The following is a 17,457-nucleotide window of genomic DNA, read 5'->3' on the forward strand; positions in this document are numbered from 1 at the left end:
GAGAGGAGGAAAAAGAGAACCCGATGTTCTTCACTGTAGAGGGTCTTTTAAGATGCCCGTGGCATTTCCAGTAGCAATCAATGATGGGAGGAGGATGGTGAGCATTTTCCTAAAAATTTCAGCATCTTCTTCTTACCATGGAGAATCACGAGTTTTGTATCGGATTAACCTTATCCCGATACACACACAACACACAGGTAGTGTTGATGATGATGGGAGCAACGACAGAATTCATGATGGGGATCAACAACTGCTGGTATGCTTGGAACATAGTGTGGCTGACTTGGGTTGGTCACATATACTGGAAAGATACAAGGGGGAACCTGTTGCAGGGGACAGAAACAAGGAGTGTTAAGATCTGGGAAAAAAGATTTGGTGGTGCGTTGAACAAGGAAGCAGCATGATTGGATTGGGAAGGACAGTCCATGTTCCTGTGTGGCTGGCTGGCTGGCTGGCTGGCTGGTTGTGGAGGATGCCACTTCCCCCTTCCCTACATTGCTGCCATCGGAGGATATGTTGCTTTCCCCATTTCGGCTTTTGGCTGCCGCATCAAAATTTCCTCAAAAAATGGTTGTCAGAGAACTAGTGATTTCTCCAGGTCGAGAGCAATTGAATGGACGCTGACACATAGTTTAACCTCAGCAAGGAACTGTTCATGAGTTTTCTTTTTTTTTCTTTTTTTTCTAATCTAATATTTTCTTCTGTAAGCCAACAGTATACGCACACACACACACACACACTCTCTCTCTCTCTCTCTCTCTCTCACACACACACACACACACACACAGTCACTCTGATGGAGATGTTGATGCTCCTTTTTCCTATAAAAAAAAATGTGCGATAAATGATGCTCCGAGTACAACAACAGCTGGTTGAAACAGTGGATGATGGATCTTCTTCTTTCTTAATAGAGTTGGGTGAAGTCGTGATGGGTTTACTTCTCTAACTCACAGTGCCTCCCTGTACGACGGGGCTTCGCTAGATTGAGGAACTTATTGGCCTTTGGTGCCTTACAATAATGGACGGCCATAGGCTGTACTTGACAATTCACGCCCACATGACAACAACAGCGACCGCCACCATCATCTCTGCTCCCAACCAAGCAATAGTATGATGGTTCTTGTACGCAGCAAAGCAAAGCAAATTAACATGTCGACAAGGAAGCATCCATGGTTCTTGTGTTGTCATCCTTATGTGCTTCGTGCTTTTAATTCCTGTAGCCGGTGGCATGATTCCAGCGATAGCCATGTTGGTGTTCTTCATCATACGTGGTCTTCCCCACCGCCCTCCCTTCCTTTTTCTGTGCTATGCCTCGTCTCGTCTTGATTCCGAAATCAATGCATTATCTTTTTACCGTCGTGTGCTTTGCCCAACCCCTAGTTTTACTCGTCGTTTATTAGTTGTACTGTGGCGGGAATAATAATTGCAGGCGGCTATCATCGCTATCCTCCTCCTGTTCTTGACCCGACTTACTGAATACAACATCCTGATTTGTTATTATTTTATATAGGATGGGATGAACCGAACAAACATAAAATACCTAATGTGGTTTCGTTTCACTATTCCTTCAAACTAAAAAAAGGATGGCAGCATTCATGATGGGACAGCTCCAATAAATGTGCAGCAAGTGGCCGAATCCCACGGAACCAAGAAGCGGCCGGTTTCTCTTCAAAGGCACCAACGTTGGGTTGCCATGACACTTCAAAGAGTATGGTGTCCGAGAAGGAAGGACGAACCATCCATCCATCCCATGGCCGCCTGGCTTGGGATTTTTCGTACATGGACCTCTTTCCCAGCACGTGGAACCTCCTCCGCCACCTCGTTGCTCCCAGTCATGAACGGATGGGCTGTATCTGCGTCACCTCGGTCTCCTTCATGATCGATGCTGCACGTCTGGGGATCCTCTCCACGGGGGAAGTGGACGGTCGAGGTCGCGGCTGGCTTCGTCCGGCGTTGGAGAGGATCCCGACACGAAGGCAGCGCCTGGACAAAGGAAGGTGGGGCCGGGTCTACGTCGTGAGTAGGGGAGGGCGTCCCAACCGTGACGGTGTCTGGAATTGAAAGCGAACCGAAACTGGTTAGGCTGAGGAGACGAGGGCTTGCATTGCTGCAGAACGAGGGCGTGCGTCACGTGAGTAGGGCCGCCACCAAATTACGGTTGAGAGGGGATGGACTCGTCGCTCCCTCCATGTGACCGACCGCGCATTTACCACGCCGCTGTTCTCCACAGTCGTACCGCGGGCAGAGAACCCATATGTCGCCCACCGCGTGTCTTACCCGGCGTACGCCCTGCGCTCACGTCCACCCTGCACACGATTGCTCGCATTCAGCATCCACTTGCTTTTCCAGCATCAGGAATCGACGAATGAGCAAGCACGAAGCATAAGAAAACATCAAATAAACGGATGCTGTGATAATTACATTACCGACGTATGACACTGATCACAACTTGTGTGTAAGACAGGGAGTTCTAGGCAAACGTAAAACAAGAGTTGGAGCAAGTAGGGTTTGACTTGGACATCTCACACACACACGCACACACACACTCTCTCTCTCTCACCCTCTGACATGTGGAAGCCGTGAAGCATTCATATAAAAGATTGCTCAGAGACAGCTGCCCCCATTTGAGTACCAGTGGCAATTGCAAACACGATTGAGAAGCATAAACATAATGCATTGATCACAGAAACAGCTGCCCCCATTTTGAGTACCAGTGGCAGTACTCAGTAGTTACACCACTCAATTACCGCCAAGATTTACCCTTTCACCAGCTGTACCCGATTCTTGTCCACTTAGCAGCCTAAGATGCATCTCTCTTCACTCATCATTCGGTAGGTAGCTGACATGACTTTTTTCTATTTGAGACCGGTGCAGAAAACATTAAATATATTAAGGTGACTCTTGGAACTAATGAAGAGAAGGCATGGTCGAAGACCTAGAGAACATGAATATGGTATCTGAAGCTAGTGATGCCGGTGTTATGGGGTTCCTATGTCACATAGGATAATTTCTGCGATGGCTGAGACGAAGGATGCGTAAGATATCAGCCGCTAGTATGAACTCGTAAATAGTGATAGTGACTTACACGTGATTTCCATCTTAGACTCGAGAATGTTTCTTGTTTTCATGCTTTATTTGCGGCGCTGCTCTAACGACGAAATCCCCTTGTAATAATCCCAACCTTTAATGTTGAAAAACCTATCATGACAAAAAGTGAAAAGTAGAAGGTAAAAACCAAGCGGATATTTCACGTACCAATTTACCATCACCGTCGACGACTGGAAGTCTATGGTATTTTGTTTCAACCGGAAGACATGGTCCAGTATTCAGAACCTTGCCCCATCTTCAAGGTTGGATGTCTCAGGAACCGCAAGAGCAGCGGGAGTTATCACCTCATCAATTACTCCAACCATTAGTTTTACTTAACAGCTTCTGGAGTCCATTATTTAATGTCTGCAGCAGGAAGATAAAGTATCAGTTTTCTGAATCACAATGTAGTACAAGGAAGGGAGCTATTTACCGGACAGAGCATGACGATTTCTTTTGTTTGATATCTCCCTCGACAAATTATCTGGCTTTAGGAGAATCTAATTCGTTTAAGAGCAGGCACGAAATCCCAAAAAAGGACCATGCTAATAATGTGGCCATCTTACATGTTCAACAGAGCCCAAATGTGCAGCAGCAATGCAAATTTAGGAAGTGCCCCCATCGACCAACGGTACAGCAGTGGCAGGGAAGGCCTAATTGTAGATATCTAACATTTACTTCGCAGTTATAGTGACGAGCAGGAAAAGGTTGATGCATGTTCCCTCTTACAAAATATTATAAGGGCAACTCAGTTTTCCTAGAACGAATGCTGCCTTCATCCCTAAACCGACTCTTGCATTGCAGCCTCTGCAGGTTGATCATTTTCCCTTGTGCAAACATTAAAATTGGAACTTATGTGCGCATGCTTCGGTCGGAATTTGCGAGGATCATCCTCCCAAATACTTGGCAATAAATTTCAGAGCAGGTCAAGGGGTGGGGTTATCATCCCATCATGTGTTATTCAGAAAGTAGTTTCAACGTTTTAGGGACCACTTTCAGATCCACAAAAACAATTTCATATAGGAGGGATAACCCTTGGTACTTTTAAGGTTTTCTCTTTCCTTTACATGATGAATCCATGCAACTTTGAGTAAGGACTTGTGGCCATTATAACTTCTAAGAAAACTGCACTTGGGTTGATGAGACATTACAGAATTATGATAAAAGAAAAAGCCTCAAGGACATGCAATTTTATCCATCTCCAGGGAATATGGGCCATATATCCTCGAGTCATTAGTTTCACTATTTCATAACTGAATTATGCACAGAAATTCTAGGGTAAGATATTATGGATGTTACTGCTAACATCCCTAATGACTTCTTTGGTCCATTAAGTCATACTTCGAAAGCGCAATCGATACTGACTTTTCTTTTTCCTATGTCAAACTTCAGACATATCACAAGGAACCAAATTTCATCCCCAGTGATGCACAAATCTTTACCGAGTAAAAAATGAACATTAAGAATCATGCATACAACAAGAAACAAAATCATACGTACCCCTTCCGTGAGCTACGGACAGCAGGAAACACGCTTATGTCAGTCTGACCACTACCTGAACAGAAAGGAAACTTTAGATGTACATTCTATCAAGATCGATCTAACACATCCCCACAAAAGCCAATGTTTTCGATGCACAAGCAAATTTCTATATGAGAGAAGTAGAGGAAGAAGGGGAGGGGATGAGAGGACACCTATAGATACATAACAAGGAATGCTTCCATATTTAGGTGTTATATCATTCTTCTAACATGATAACTAATTGTGTTAATCGTGCTAAAGAAAAAGAAATTTACTTCTTTTGGAAAGCAAGTCTCACATGCATTAAATGCTATCACAAAATAGGGATGCATCATATCAACTACAGTCGAAGTTATCAACAAACCTATTACATTATCTCATCATCTTTCCCAGACTTTGCACCTATACCGAATACATCACTACAAGTGACAAACGTGTGTGCAAGTGATTTTTACATATATGTTGTAAGTACAAATGCATATCCATGTTGACAAAGCTGAACAAATCGATAAATGAATATATTGCCCATTTGGCATCAAGCTCTAATAATAAATAGCATAACAATAATAATCTCTTTCCCATATGCTTCTTAAAAACGACTCTCTTGTCCACACGAAGAGACATTTGCTGATTTTTCTTATCAGAGAACTTGGCACCCATAACCCCAAAGATAATAAGTTCCACTTAAGCTTCTCTTTTCGTTGACCTGTTCACTAATCAAGTTAATAGACTATCATGCTCAGAGCAGTCACATAAACACTTTCAGTTCCACCTTTTAATTCTTAGTCGATGACAAAGGATGAAATTCTATTTTCCTAATCAGATACATCCACATAAGTTTCTGCATGATCAAGGAAAATGAGGCAGCTATCACATAGTGATGAGCATGGGAGACATCAGAAGATAGAAAAAACTGTAAACATGAGATAAGACCAGGTTGAAAAAAAAATCATCAAAATTTCCTAGATATCCATTAGTGGATTCAAGCTTCAGTATTGAAAATCTTCGCTCTTATGGCCACTTAAAAATAAAAGACCAATTGGATGATGGAAAGTTTAAGTAAGCATGCATAAGGTCTCCCCTTGACAGGATTTCTCTAATATAATATTAATCACATTGTTCAGGAGTAGAAAGTTTTGTTCAAAATTTAGGATACCAATTACTTGGGATCTTTTCTACCCATTGATATGTATAGTACTTGTAACATTGTTGAGTATCTATGTTTTATTTCTTTTTCCTTAACAACAAAAGAGTGTCTACGTTCTTAAACCTTAATTTCAAATAGTTACAAAACCCTGAGAGAGACATAGTCTTCATCTTATTTCTCGAGGGGGAATAGGATAGTCCTCTAATATCACCAATATTGCCAAGAAATATTGGCAATCACTAAATTAGTAATCCAATCTCTGTTTCTAAAATCCAGTAATGGGAGAAAAGCAAAACATGGAATCTACCTAAGTGGGAAGCTCAAATAAGAGTGGATGGATCATGGTGCTCATAAGAGAGAAACACGAGAGGTTGCCCAATCATCTAGTTGGAACCAAAAGAATAACTATCTGATTTACAACATTCTTGATAGTTAATCAAGAAAGAGAGATTAGTTTAGAAAAACCAAGCAAATCTAATAAAGAAAACCTGAAATGAAGTTCAGTGCTAATAAATCATAGTAATACTGTGTTAGGATCCCTTTATTTTTTGAGCTCTTTGAATAATGTTTTATTGAGTTTGTTTAGTTTAATAAGAGTCAGATAGGGATTTATTTAATATTTATTTATTTATTATTAAGAGTCCAAGTCCTGATGGACTTTGGGCGAAACTCTATAAATAAGGTTGTATCTGTTTTTTTCATCAATCAATGAAATATTATCTAGTCTTTTGATAAACCCTAGGAGGCTGATCCCCTCGAGGTGATCATCCCCTTTTCTCCCCTTTCTTCTATCATAAAACCCTAGGGTCTTATCATTTGGTATCAGAGCAACGATCCTCGACGTTTTTGTTGTAGTGGTGTCGTAGCTATCATCATCTCAAAAAAAAAAAAAGAGAAAGGAAGAAAAGAGATGAAACAGGGCAACCACGACGGCCGCAACCACCGCAGCAGCCGTTGTTTCCTCAACTGCTTGCGATCCTTCGGCGTCGCCAGCATCTCCTTCTGCAGTGTAATAGAAACAAAGCACCCTCTGCTGCCGTAGCCATTGGTTGCCACCACCGTCGCCCGCCTCCCAGCCGCGACCCTCGTTGCCTCCCCTTGGGTCGCAGGCGCAGCCACTAGATCCACCATCCTCTATATCTTGTGCCGCTCGACCATCCCCCCTCGTTCAGCTGTAACCGGCCTCCAGCACATGCAGCGACCACACGCGATCGACATATGCCACCCCCTCAGTCACTCCCCACGCCGACGCCGCCTCCGCCTTCCGGAGGCCTGGCCAACATCTCCTTCCAGCAGCGCGACCTATCCTGCTCGAGCGAGAAACAACCTCCACCTCTGTTTCCCAACCGCGGTCCTCGACATCTCTATAGCCACAACTCCGTCAGAGACGACACTGCCAGCATCTCCTACCAGCCACCTCCCAGCCCTCAGCAGCTGCACGTAGCCTCCCAACCGAGAGCAGCATGAGGGTAGCTATGCCCCATCCTGCTCGAGCAAGAAAGGGTCGCCGCCGTCGCTGTTCTCGGCCAACGGACCACTCCCCACGCTAACGCCACCTCGTCACAGCAACCGCAGCGCTCTCACCCCAAACGCTGCCCCGGGCCAAACTTCACAACAGCCGCACCGAATAGTGCAATACTGATGCCCTTGACCTGACACCAAAAACAGGAATTGGAGATTACAAATCTGTAGTCTTACGCAATAGCTACCGACAACTTAGTGTAAGCCTAACTAAGCCTTGGAAACCAAAATTAAGAACCGGCTGTAAAAAACCCTTAACGATTTTAAAAAGAGTCTATTGGAGAGCTTCAATAAGTTTCAACAAAATGAAAGTTCAAGTCTTACATTGAACTGATCTGAAGACATAGGGAAAAAGACACAAGCTATCCACGCATGAAGGTGGAATTTTCAAGATAAGAAGATAGAGATCCGGTTAGTTGGATCTCTAGGGCAGAAAAAAATTTTCGTTTTCACATAACTCCAAAAGAATCCAAGGTGGAAATAGCTTCAATCCAACTAAATGGAGGTGCAATCCAATGGTATAATTGGTACGAAACCTGCTGCCACGAGGTCATCTCATGGGAGTAATTCAAAAAAGGGCTTCTCATTCACTTTGGACCATTTGAATATGAGAATGTTGATAGACAGCTCGCTAAAATTCGCTAGATTTCTATAGTGCTAGAATATCATAGCAGATTTTAACGATTGTCAAATCAAGCCAGACTAGTGGGAACATTTAATGAAGAACTTAATCCAGATATCCGGTGTGAAATCAAAGCTCGCCAACCCCGCACTATGACAGCTGCAATTTCATTTGCATGAGGAAAAAATCAACAGGGAAAATCGTCGAAACAGAAGTGACAACAAACAGATGAGTAGCAAGCCACCCGCCCCATCTATTCCCAGCCGAAAACTACCACCCGAAGACTAACCCGAGAAGAAATCAAGAAAAGATCAGCGAAAGGTTTGTGTTGGCACTATGATGAAAATTGGAGCAGGGAGCACCGATGTAAACAAAGGCAACTTTTGATGATTGAACCAATTGGGAAAGAACCGAAAGCTAACAATGTGGACTCCGATCATGAAGGTATGGATTCTGATGAAGATATTGGATCTATCATATATACAGTGCATGTATTAGCCGGCTACTCTAACCCGCAAACTATGAATTATGAAAGTTGGAGGAACTTTGGAACATCAGCATGTTATAGTTTTGATTGATACTGGTAGCACTAATAATTTTATGGACAGTAAGGTTGCTAACTAATTAGTCTACCATATTGAAGGTTATGACAAATTCGAAGTAAAAGTCTCTGATGGACGAATTTTAACTTGTGATAGCAAATGTTCGAAGATAAAGTTAATTATACAAGGCCAATGGTTGCTTGTGGATTTCCTTTTGCTACCCTCGGAAGACTTCCAAGTGGTGCTTGGAATTGAATGAATATCAACCCTGGGTAATGTTTTTTGAAATTTTTCTAAACTAATCATGAAGTTTTTATTAATGGAAAATAGGTGATCCTAAAGGGAAGATGTGGAAGTAAGGTCACAACTGCCACTAGCCATCGAATGGAGAGGGTTCTTCAGTAGACTGCAACGACTACTACACCGAAAGGCTAACCTATTGCTTACACTATCAAGAAGTGGAGACCGTACTTACTTTATCAATGAGTTGTGATGTGCCGCAGATACCCCGTGACTGAAGTGCTGAAAGAAAAAACCCCCGAGTTTGATGCTACTCGGCCTTGAGGACAAGACTGATTTGAAGGGAGAGGAATTGTTAGGATCCCTTTATTTTCTAAGCTTTTTGAATAATATTTTATTGAGTTTGTTTAGTTCAGTAAGAGTCGAATATGGGTTTATTTAATATTTATTTATTCATTATTAAGAGTCCAAGTCCTGGTGGACTCTAGGTAGAACTCTATAAATAAGGATGTATCTATTTTCTTTCACCAATCAATGAAATATTATCTAGTCTTTTGACAAACCCTAGGAGACCGATCCCCTCGAAGTGATCAAGAAGATCGATCCCCTCGAAATGATCATCCCCTTTTCTCCCCTTTCTTCTATGATAAAATCCTAGGATTTTATCATGCTACCACAGCCTCAACAAGTGACATGCTCAACATTTTAGTCAGTCATTGACCTCATCATAGGAGAGAGTGGACCAGGAAAGAAGACATGCTGGAAAGTTTTTTTTTCCCTTTTTCGCTTAAACAAAGACTGATTCTGTGTTTTGCTGGTGGATGCATGCATGACAATTTTCTTTGCGTTTAAATAACAGAATGGTATTGACCTACAATTGCTCAAAAGTTTTCTTAATGATTCTTGTAATTATAAACCTTCTTTCAAGAAAAGCGATGCCTGTTGAATTCTGATTCTATGCTGAAGAAGGGTGTCTCCTTGCCAAATTCCCCTTTTAGTCTTGTACTCTTGTTTAGCTCTAGCCTAAAGGATTACATTCTAATAATGGATATGAAATATCGAGACATGGTCGTATCTCCATTAGTTTCTTTCCTAAGAATTGGACATTATTTAATTGTAAAAGCTTTACACAGAATGGCATTTCATGTTTAATGTTAGTATTTATCTTAATGCTCAAAACAAATACAGAAGTAATCTGAAATACTATCCTGTTATTACAACTGGAAAACTCCCATCATTGCAAGGATATAGCATAAAAAAAGCAAGCACGGCCAGATTAGTCTAAAATCGACTTGCCATAAACATCTTACTAAAATCGTCGTATTCTGGGTAACGATGACTCATCGGCGCCTTTGGACTCTTTAATTCTGCTAGGAACCAAAGGCGAATCCTGCTGAACTACTATGATTTTGGTTAGACATCAGGGATGTTCCAACAAGCAAGAATATAACCAAATCCTCTCACATCTTAGAAATATATCCCTCCGTCAAATAATCATCAGACTTACACAACCATCAAATCGATACTCTTGCCAGATATCTCAAAAGCAATTTCAGATCCACGGCCAATAAAGCCAACAAGTGATCATCGAATTCCAAAATATGATCTACCATTATGCAATATACCAACCGATCAAGTTTTCAAGATAAAAACATACAACACAAAAAGGACGCTCGATAACCAATCACAGTTTACAGAGGAAGCGATAAATGCTCAAAAAATCCCGCTCTAATTGCATCTCAAATCAACCACACTAAAAAGAAAACAGGGAAGAGGAGCGGAGGCCTCACCGAAACGGAATTCCTCACTGCGGCGGCCGGCCTGGCGGGTGCGGAAGCTCTCGGATCGAGTAGCCACCGCCTGCACCGACAGAGGGGGGGGGGGGCCGGGGGCGCCGCTGCTGCAGCGGAGGGGGACGGTGGACTTCACCCCCACTGCGCAACGAGAAACTCCACCGGAAGAATCCCTCCCTCTCCGGATCTGTCGACCGACCCCTATTCTCTTTCCTTCGCGCTCCTCGCTCTCTTGAGATTTATAGAGAGGGGGACCGGCGGAACGAGGCAGAAACGCTTCAAAGGAGGAAAGTGTTTTCAAAAAATGATCGATTTGGAAGCAAAAGGATAAATTTGTCTCCGTGGGCTCACTCCGCAACTTCGTTCCCTCTCATTATTTCTTGAACCCATTTGTTAGGGAACGTTCCGGCATCTCCGACGCGACAACAGTTGGCAGACACCTCAGCGCCTCAGAGCCCACGTAGCGCTTCAGCCCGACGTGGTACCTCAGAGTAGACAGGACGTACGCAGGCGGAGCAATCGATTCCCACGTCATCCGAGGACGCCACATAACACGGTACCATACAAACCGACTCACACTTCACGAATCATACGGGGCGACTGCTCGAGACATATACGATCGACGACCGTTATCGAGTTATATACCATCGACTCTAGTAATAGGTATAAAAGTCGATCGATAGGTATAAAAAAATTTGAACATTAAAAACATCATAAATTTTATTTGATATTGACTTAAACTTAGAATAGGTCGAATCGAGAGTTTCCCTCTTTTCAATTTGAGCAAAAATTTAATACGAAAAAGTTCAATATGAAAATTTTGACTTCTTGTTCTACCTCGGATTGACTTAGCACATGACGTTCTAACTCGATCTCACATCGACCCCCTCGATTGTAGAATCTATCATGGATGATCTCATATTTTCGAGATCGAATCAAACCGTGCTGACTTTTTTATCACGACTTAAAGTTGCACAATACTATTTATTATTATTATTATTTTATTTTTCAGCTAACATATCAAACAATTTCTAATAATAGATTTAGCTTCATCAGATATGATACGGATTTGAGTTTGATGTGGTGGATCAGATAAACCGCTAGGTTTAATACTACGATACAATTAGCTCTACACAATATATACAGTTTGAACGTTTGACTGGATTTCGGTCACTCGTGGCATGTGGACCGCACTGGTATCCAAGTATTATAGGAATTCGAATTGTGTCGGCCCCTCTATTCAATCATGTTCTTCTCGATAAGAACTCAACTTTAGATATTTACACATGCATATAATATTAAAAAATCACAAATATTACGTCACTTGGATCCTCGAACAATATCTAATTTTCGTCTATATCTTAAACAGATTAAAAGGGTACGGCTAAGGAGTTACTGAACAACGACAAATGATAACCAGTCCGCAAAGGGTAATATCCTGCGGCGTCAACCTGCCATGGGAGGAGAGAGGGTAAAGCAGTGACATCCAGCATCCAATCTTCTACCTTTGTTTCTCGATTAAATTTGAGGAGACGTAATCGAAATAAATAACAGGGAATTCACGTATTTAATATCACATACTCGTAGCTTTCAGCAGCGAAGTCGGGCAACAATCGCATCCATGGCAGCCGGCCACAGATTTCCTTGTGCAGTTGATCCAACTGGTTCGCAAGCTCAACCCCCACACAGTAACACAAATCATGTGTGATTGGAACAGAAGAGGAAGGTAGATGTATTGGTTTCTCACGGAAGCTCTCTTTACATGGATGAAGAGTTGACTCCGACAACGCATCTTGGATTGGTTCACTAACAAACAAAAGAACTACAACTAGGAACAAGCAAAAGGAGCTATCTCTATTAGCAACATATAAACATGGTCTCTTCTTCCTTCTTCCTTCACAAGATCTAGCGTGAGCTGTCGCCGCCGCTGCTGCTGCTCCAGTCGTCACCGGAGCTCTCGGGGCTCGGCGCCTGGTTGAGATCAGGATTCTTGAACCGTTTCTGATCTCCTTCCCCACGCCGGTCCTCCCGAGCGCCGAACACCGCCGCTCCGCTCAACTGGAGCGCGTCGACCTTGGCGCCGACCTCGGCCGCCTTCTTCCTTATCAAAGCCGCGGACATGGCGGCCGCCGCCCCGCGGGCGGCGTCGCCGTCGTCGACGGAGATGTCGTCGGGGAAGTTGAGGCGAGCGGTGCGGCCCCGGAGGTAGAAGAGCGCGGTGTCGTAGGCCCTGGCGGCGGCCACGGGGGTGGAGTAGGAGCCGAGCCATATCCTGGACCGCTTGTTGGGCTCCCTGATCTCCGCTACCCACTTCCCCCACTTCCTCATCCTTATTCCTCGGTACGGCCTCTCCTTCCCCCTCGTTGCCGCTTTCTTCGATGGCAACAGCCCCTCCATCTCCATCTCCATCTCTCTCTTCTCTACCAGACCTCTCTCCCTCCCTCCATCGCATGATCCCATTGTAATCCAAAGCCCTGGATGGAAACTATATAGACGCCTCCTCGTAGGAAAGATTACGGAGGGGCCTCAAAACCAAGCCCGACCGTCCATCATAATCAAGTCAAATTGAACGGGCTGGATAGAATCTGCAGAGGAACACTTGGCTGCACATTTGGAGGGCGCGCAATACTTAGCGCGGAGGCAGGCAGCGAACGCGTCGTTCTCGCCACTGTTGGATTGCTTATCCGGTAGCCAAGTGAATGACACGGAAAAGATCAAGGAAACGACAATCTAGCGTGACGCCGTTAGTGCGACGGAAAGCCACAGCTTGTCATCATCTTCCCCATAATCCATGACGGGGCCGTCAAGAAGATTAACGGAAATATTAAAATAGTGGGGAAAGAAGAGGAAAGGGGTGGCACGCAAAAGACGGGGAATAGGACGGCCGTGTGTCGACCGCCGCAGCCGCCACGTTACCCGGCCGACAATCTTAGGCGGTGCGTGACCCCGAGCATTGAAAAGGATTATTTCGAATTAATAATTGTTTTATTTTTCCTGCATTTTTCAATGGCCACGTGTCGTTGGGCGGCACGTGTGGAGACGTCTCCTCCCTCGTCACGGAACCACACGCGGCAGGCGGCCGCCACCATCACGGACGGTCGGATGGTGACCTGCGGACCCGATCCGACGGCTGCCGGCGAAGGGCGGCGCTTCGGGAGGACAATGAGGTCGGTGGTCTGCCAGCCGCGCCTAACGCGAAACCGCGGTGGAGGGAAAAGTATATATTTATCCTTGTAATAAGGAATAAAGAAGATAAAACAATAAGCATAAAGAGACGCGTCGTAGTTAATATGGGTACGAGACGGTTGTTGAGATGCATTAAATGGGTGAGACCGGGGAATAGGTCCCGTAATTTAGGCTACGACGGGGAGGGGAGGGGAGGGGAAGGAGGCAGAGTCAGTGCGACGTGTGCGCGGGTGCGGAATGGGTCGAGTAAGGTTGGTGAGGGAAAGCGACGACGCGGACCAGATGAGATGAACCCGACATGCATGCGGCCTTGGTTTGACCTTAGGCGACGACTGGGGAAGGTGGGTAAACAAGCCGCTCGAGTCTACCCGACATTGCTTGGGCCGCAAACGGAGGCCACTTTTGACTTGAGATCTTAGCTGTGTTCATAAACAATGTGATGTATATTGTAGGAGAAGACATTTGGCAATACATAAACGGAAAGGGAAACATGATTAATTTTAAAGGATAATTGCAAACGAAGTGTATCATATTCGATCAAATAACTTTGATGATAAACCAAAGTACTCTTTGTTTTCTGAATTGAATTCTGTCACTGTCAGGTGACTAAACGATAGCTGGTTTTCAGCTCTCCGACTACTGTAGTCCCTCACTTTTTACGAGATCAGATCCCCGCTGAGTCTATGCTTTCATTTGGGCATGTGGCTCAACCTGAGGCAGGAAACGTTTTAGTAATTTGCTAAATTGATTCATCACATTTCCATCGAGCAGGTGCAGCTTAGTGAATCACTCTACAGCAAGTAGGAATCTTCCATTAACATGCAATCAGCAGCCTATCTGTGCGCATCTGCGTACCCAATCCCGAAAACTTTCTCGGATCATACATTATTCTGACTCTTGGTATCAGCATAAATATATCCTTCGACATCTGAAATCTATCGATGACCGATTAATGATGCAGGAGATCCAATAAGTTAGTCATGCATATTGTATCACTTGGTGAGGTCACTCTGTTAGGGTTGACACTATCTTCCTTCCACAGACAATTATTGTATCTGAATCCTATTTTTCCTGATCAGGAGAAAGGATCTCTGGGAGACACAAGTGGGGCATATCCTTCATCTTTCAACTGCTTCACTAAACCATCAAGAGCTGCATAAATATCATCACACTGCTTGTGAAGCTTATCGGCAGTAAGAAACCTGTGCACCTCCCTGCCACCGACCTCAACCCAGCTAAAACCAGGGCACTTGTTCACCCCAGCATCCTTCATGGCGGCTCGGACATCCGAAACATCCCTCCACCTAGATGCGTCTGCATAAACATTAGACAGCAACACCCAGTAGCCCGAATGCTGAGGATCCAATTCAATCAGACGCTTTGCCGCAACTTCTGCAAGTTCAAGATTCCCATGAATCCTACAGCTGCTCAGCAGTGCACCCCAGATGCAATCGTCTGGCTCTACAGGCATGTCTTTGATGAACCGGTAAGCTTTCTCGAGCTGACCTGCTCTACCTAAACCATCTACGATACAGGAGTAGTGATCCACATCAGGTACGATCCCATGTTCGCTGGTCATTGTTTCAAAGTAATGCAGACACTCATCGAGCAATCCCGCATGACTACAAGCTGATAGGAGTGCGATGAAGGTGACACGATTGGGCTTCCAACCCTCCTCTTTCATCCTGCTAAAAAGCGAGATGGCCTCCTGAGGATGCGCACTGAAACCGCAACATGAGATAACAGTATTCCATGAGATAACATCCTTCAAGTATATCTCCTCAAAGACCCTTCGAGCTTCTTCTACGCACCCACATTTCCCGTAAGCATCCATGAGCGAATTCTGCACAACCTGATATGAGCAATAGAACCCACTCTTAACCATATGCCCATGCAATGCCATTCCTTGCCTAAGATATGATGAGTATGCACATGCATTGAGTGCAGAGCTGAATGAGAACTCGTCGGGCCTGACACCCACTGCAATCATCTGCCGGAAAAGTTCAAATGCAACATCAGTATCGTGTGTCATCACGTACATTGCCACCATGGTATTCCAGGACACGACATCCTTCTCTGTGATTGTCTGGAAGACCTTCTTGGATGCTTCCTTGTCTCCTCGCCTTGCATACATGGCCATCAGGGCATTGCTCACCGACGTGTTTGATTCCACACATCTCCTATAAGCATAGGCGTGGATCTCCAATCCAGACTTCCACAGCTCACCACATTCTGGAAGGACCAAGGTAAGTGAAACTCTAGAGAGGGCTTCTGCTTCAAGGCCATACTGAAAGGCCATCTCTCGGAAGACGGCAAATGCTTCATGAACTTGCTCACACTCAAGGAAGCCTGAGATCATCGAATTCCACAACTGGCTGCCTTTCAACTGAACTTTCTCGAATAAGCAGGCAGCGTAGTCCATGCATCCATGGAAGGCATACCCAGCTGCAATCGCCGACCACAATCGATCAGCACCAGCCGGGTCGACATCCATTATCTCCACATTCCTATAGGAAAATCCATGCAACACCTTGAGACTATCCAGAGCGGGGATTGTGGGGATTAATGGAAGGAGGGTATTAATTGTGGCTGCATTGGGCTTGAACGAGCCTGAGGAAAGCATCTCACCGAGCATCCCCAACGCGAGTTCCAAATCCCCGTAACGAACACAGCCAGCAACAATGGAATTCCAGCTGCTGGTTCCAACTTCCAGTCCAGAATCCGCCATTCTGTCCAACATCTTCAAGCTCCGCCCCAAAAACCCATTTTGGGCGTAAGCAGTCATCATGGAATTCCAAGTCACTTCATTTCTGTGATGAATTCTGTCGAACAACTGACACGCATCACCGAAAGGCGCATGCTTCACATACAGATCCAAGAGGGCGCTGGCACAGAAGACGTTCGTGACGAAAAGGCCGGTTTTTACAAGCGCTGCGTGGATCTGGCGGCCGAGATCGAGGAGCCCGAGGAGAGCACAGGACTTGAGGACGAAGGGGAAGGTGAACTCGTTGGGGGAGAGTCCGGAATCGAGCATCTCGAGGAAGAGGTCGAGGGCGGGCTCGGCAAGCGCGGAGGAGGCGTAGGCGCGGATGACGTAGTTGAAGGCAAGACGGGAGAGGGCGTCACGGGGTATGGCATCGAGGATGGCGCGGGCGGCGGCGAGGCGGCCGTGGGCGGAGTAGAGGCGGAGGAGCTGGGTGGAGAAGCGGGGGTCAGGAGCGACGCCGAGTCGGAGGAACCGGGCGTGGATCTGGGCGCCCTCCCGGAGGGAGAGCGCGTCGGAGCAGCGGTCGAGGGCGGCGGCGGTGGCGGTGGCGGTGGATGAAAGGGGTTGGAGCGGCCTTGCGGTGGCAGCGGAGGGGTTAGTGGTGGAGGAAGGAAAGGACAGAGCTTTAGGTTGTACATAAGAGGGAGGAGAAGAGGTGAGGAAGGAGATGGAGAGAGGAGGGGGCGCGGAGGCAGCCATGAGGAAGAGTTGGGTCACGCATCGATCATACAACCACCGAAGCGAGAGCTTTTCCCCATTCTATTGATGAGGCTAATTAATTAGCTATTTTTAATATTTCGATATTTTATAGTCTCGAAAATTATATTAATATTTGTATACTTACAAAAATAAAATATTTATTTTAATAAAATCTCTTTCTCTTGATTTTTTATTTATTTTATAAAATTATTTTTTAAATTTATTTAGAGATTTTAATGTTTAATTTTTATAAGTATAAAAATCCTAATATAACTTTAAAAGTGTAGGAATCGACGACATACTGAAGATAACTAATTATATAAAATAATATA

At 44.8% G+C, this 17,457-nt stretch overlaps 2 protein-coding genes and 1 long non-coding RNA gene across 5 annotated transcripts; all 3 read right to left on the reverse strand.

Annotated features, from left to right (window-relative positions):
• Positions 1-1,473: 1,473 nt before the first annotated feature.
• Positions 1,474-10,755, reverse strand: LOC135607346 (uncharacterized). Of its 3 annotated transcripts, none has more exons than XR_010485151.1 (5): positions 10,471-10,754; positions 4,588-4,642; positions 3,256-3,453; positions 3,086-3,181; positions 1,474-2,306 (listed from the first exon to the last, which is right to left on the reverse strand). It is a non-coding gene; the product is annotated as an uncharacterized LOC135607346 (long non-coding RNA). The 3 variants fall into 3 exon arrangements; XR_010485152.1 differs by lacking the exon at positions 1,474-2,306 and adding an exon at positions 2,379-3,019 and having other exon boundaries at positions 10,471-10,755; XR_010485150.1 differs by lacking the exon at positions 1,474-2,306 and having other exon boundaries at positions 2,379-3,181; positions 10,471-10,753.
• Positions 10,756-12,181: 1,426 nt separating this feature from the next.
• Positions 12,182-12,981, reverse strand: LOC135607348 (ethylene-responsive transcription factor RAP2-9-like). Its single transcript, XM_065099107.1, has one exon. It carries the CDS (start codon positions 12,931-12,933, stop codon positions 12,379-12,381), a length of 555 nt encoding a protein of 184 aa, XP_064955179.1. The 5' UTR covers positions 12,934-12,981; the 3' UTR covers positions 12,182-12,378.
• Positions 12,982-14,734: 1,753 nt separating this feature from the next.
• On the reverse strand, positions 14,735-17,125 carry LOC135606671 (pentatricopeptide repeat-containing protein At3g16610-like). Its single transcript, XM_065097727.1, has one exon. The coding sequence runs from the start codon at positions 17,123-17,125 to the stop codon at positions 14,735-14,737; it is 2,391 nt and encodes a 796-aa protein (XP_064953799.1).
• Positions 17,126-17,457: the final 332 nt, after the last annotated feature.

The sequence above is a fragment of the Musa acuminata genome, chromosome BXJ2-3 (genome assembly GCF_036884655.1).
Source record: "Musa acuminata AAA Group cultivar baxijiao chromosome BXJ2-3, Cavendish_Baxijiao_AAA, whole genome shotgun sequence".
NCBI lineage: Eukaryota > Viridiplantae > Streptophyta > Magnoliopsida > Zingiberales > Musaceae > Musa > Musa acuminata.

Coding starts and splice junctions, on each gene's coding strand:
- LOC135607348 (XM_065099107.1), bottom strand. CDS start 12,933: ATGGGATCATGCGATGGAGGGAGGGAGAGAGGTCTGGTAGAGAAGAGA.
- LOC135606671 (XM_065097727.1), bottom strand. CDS start 17,125: ATGGCTGCCTCCGCGCCCCCTCCTCTCTCCATCTCCTTCCTCACCTCT.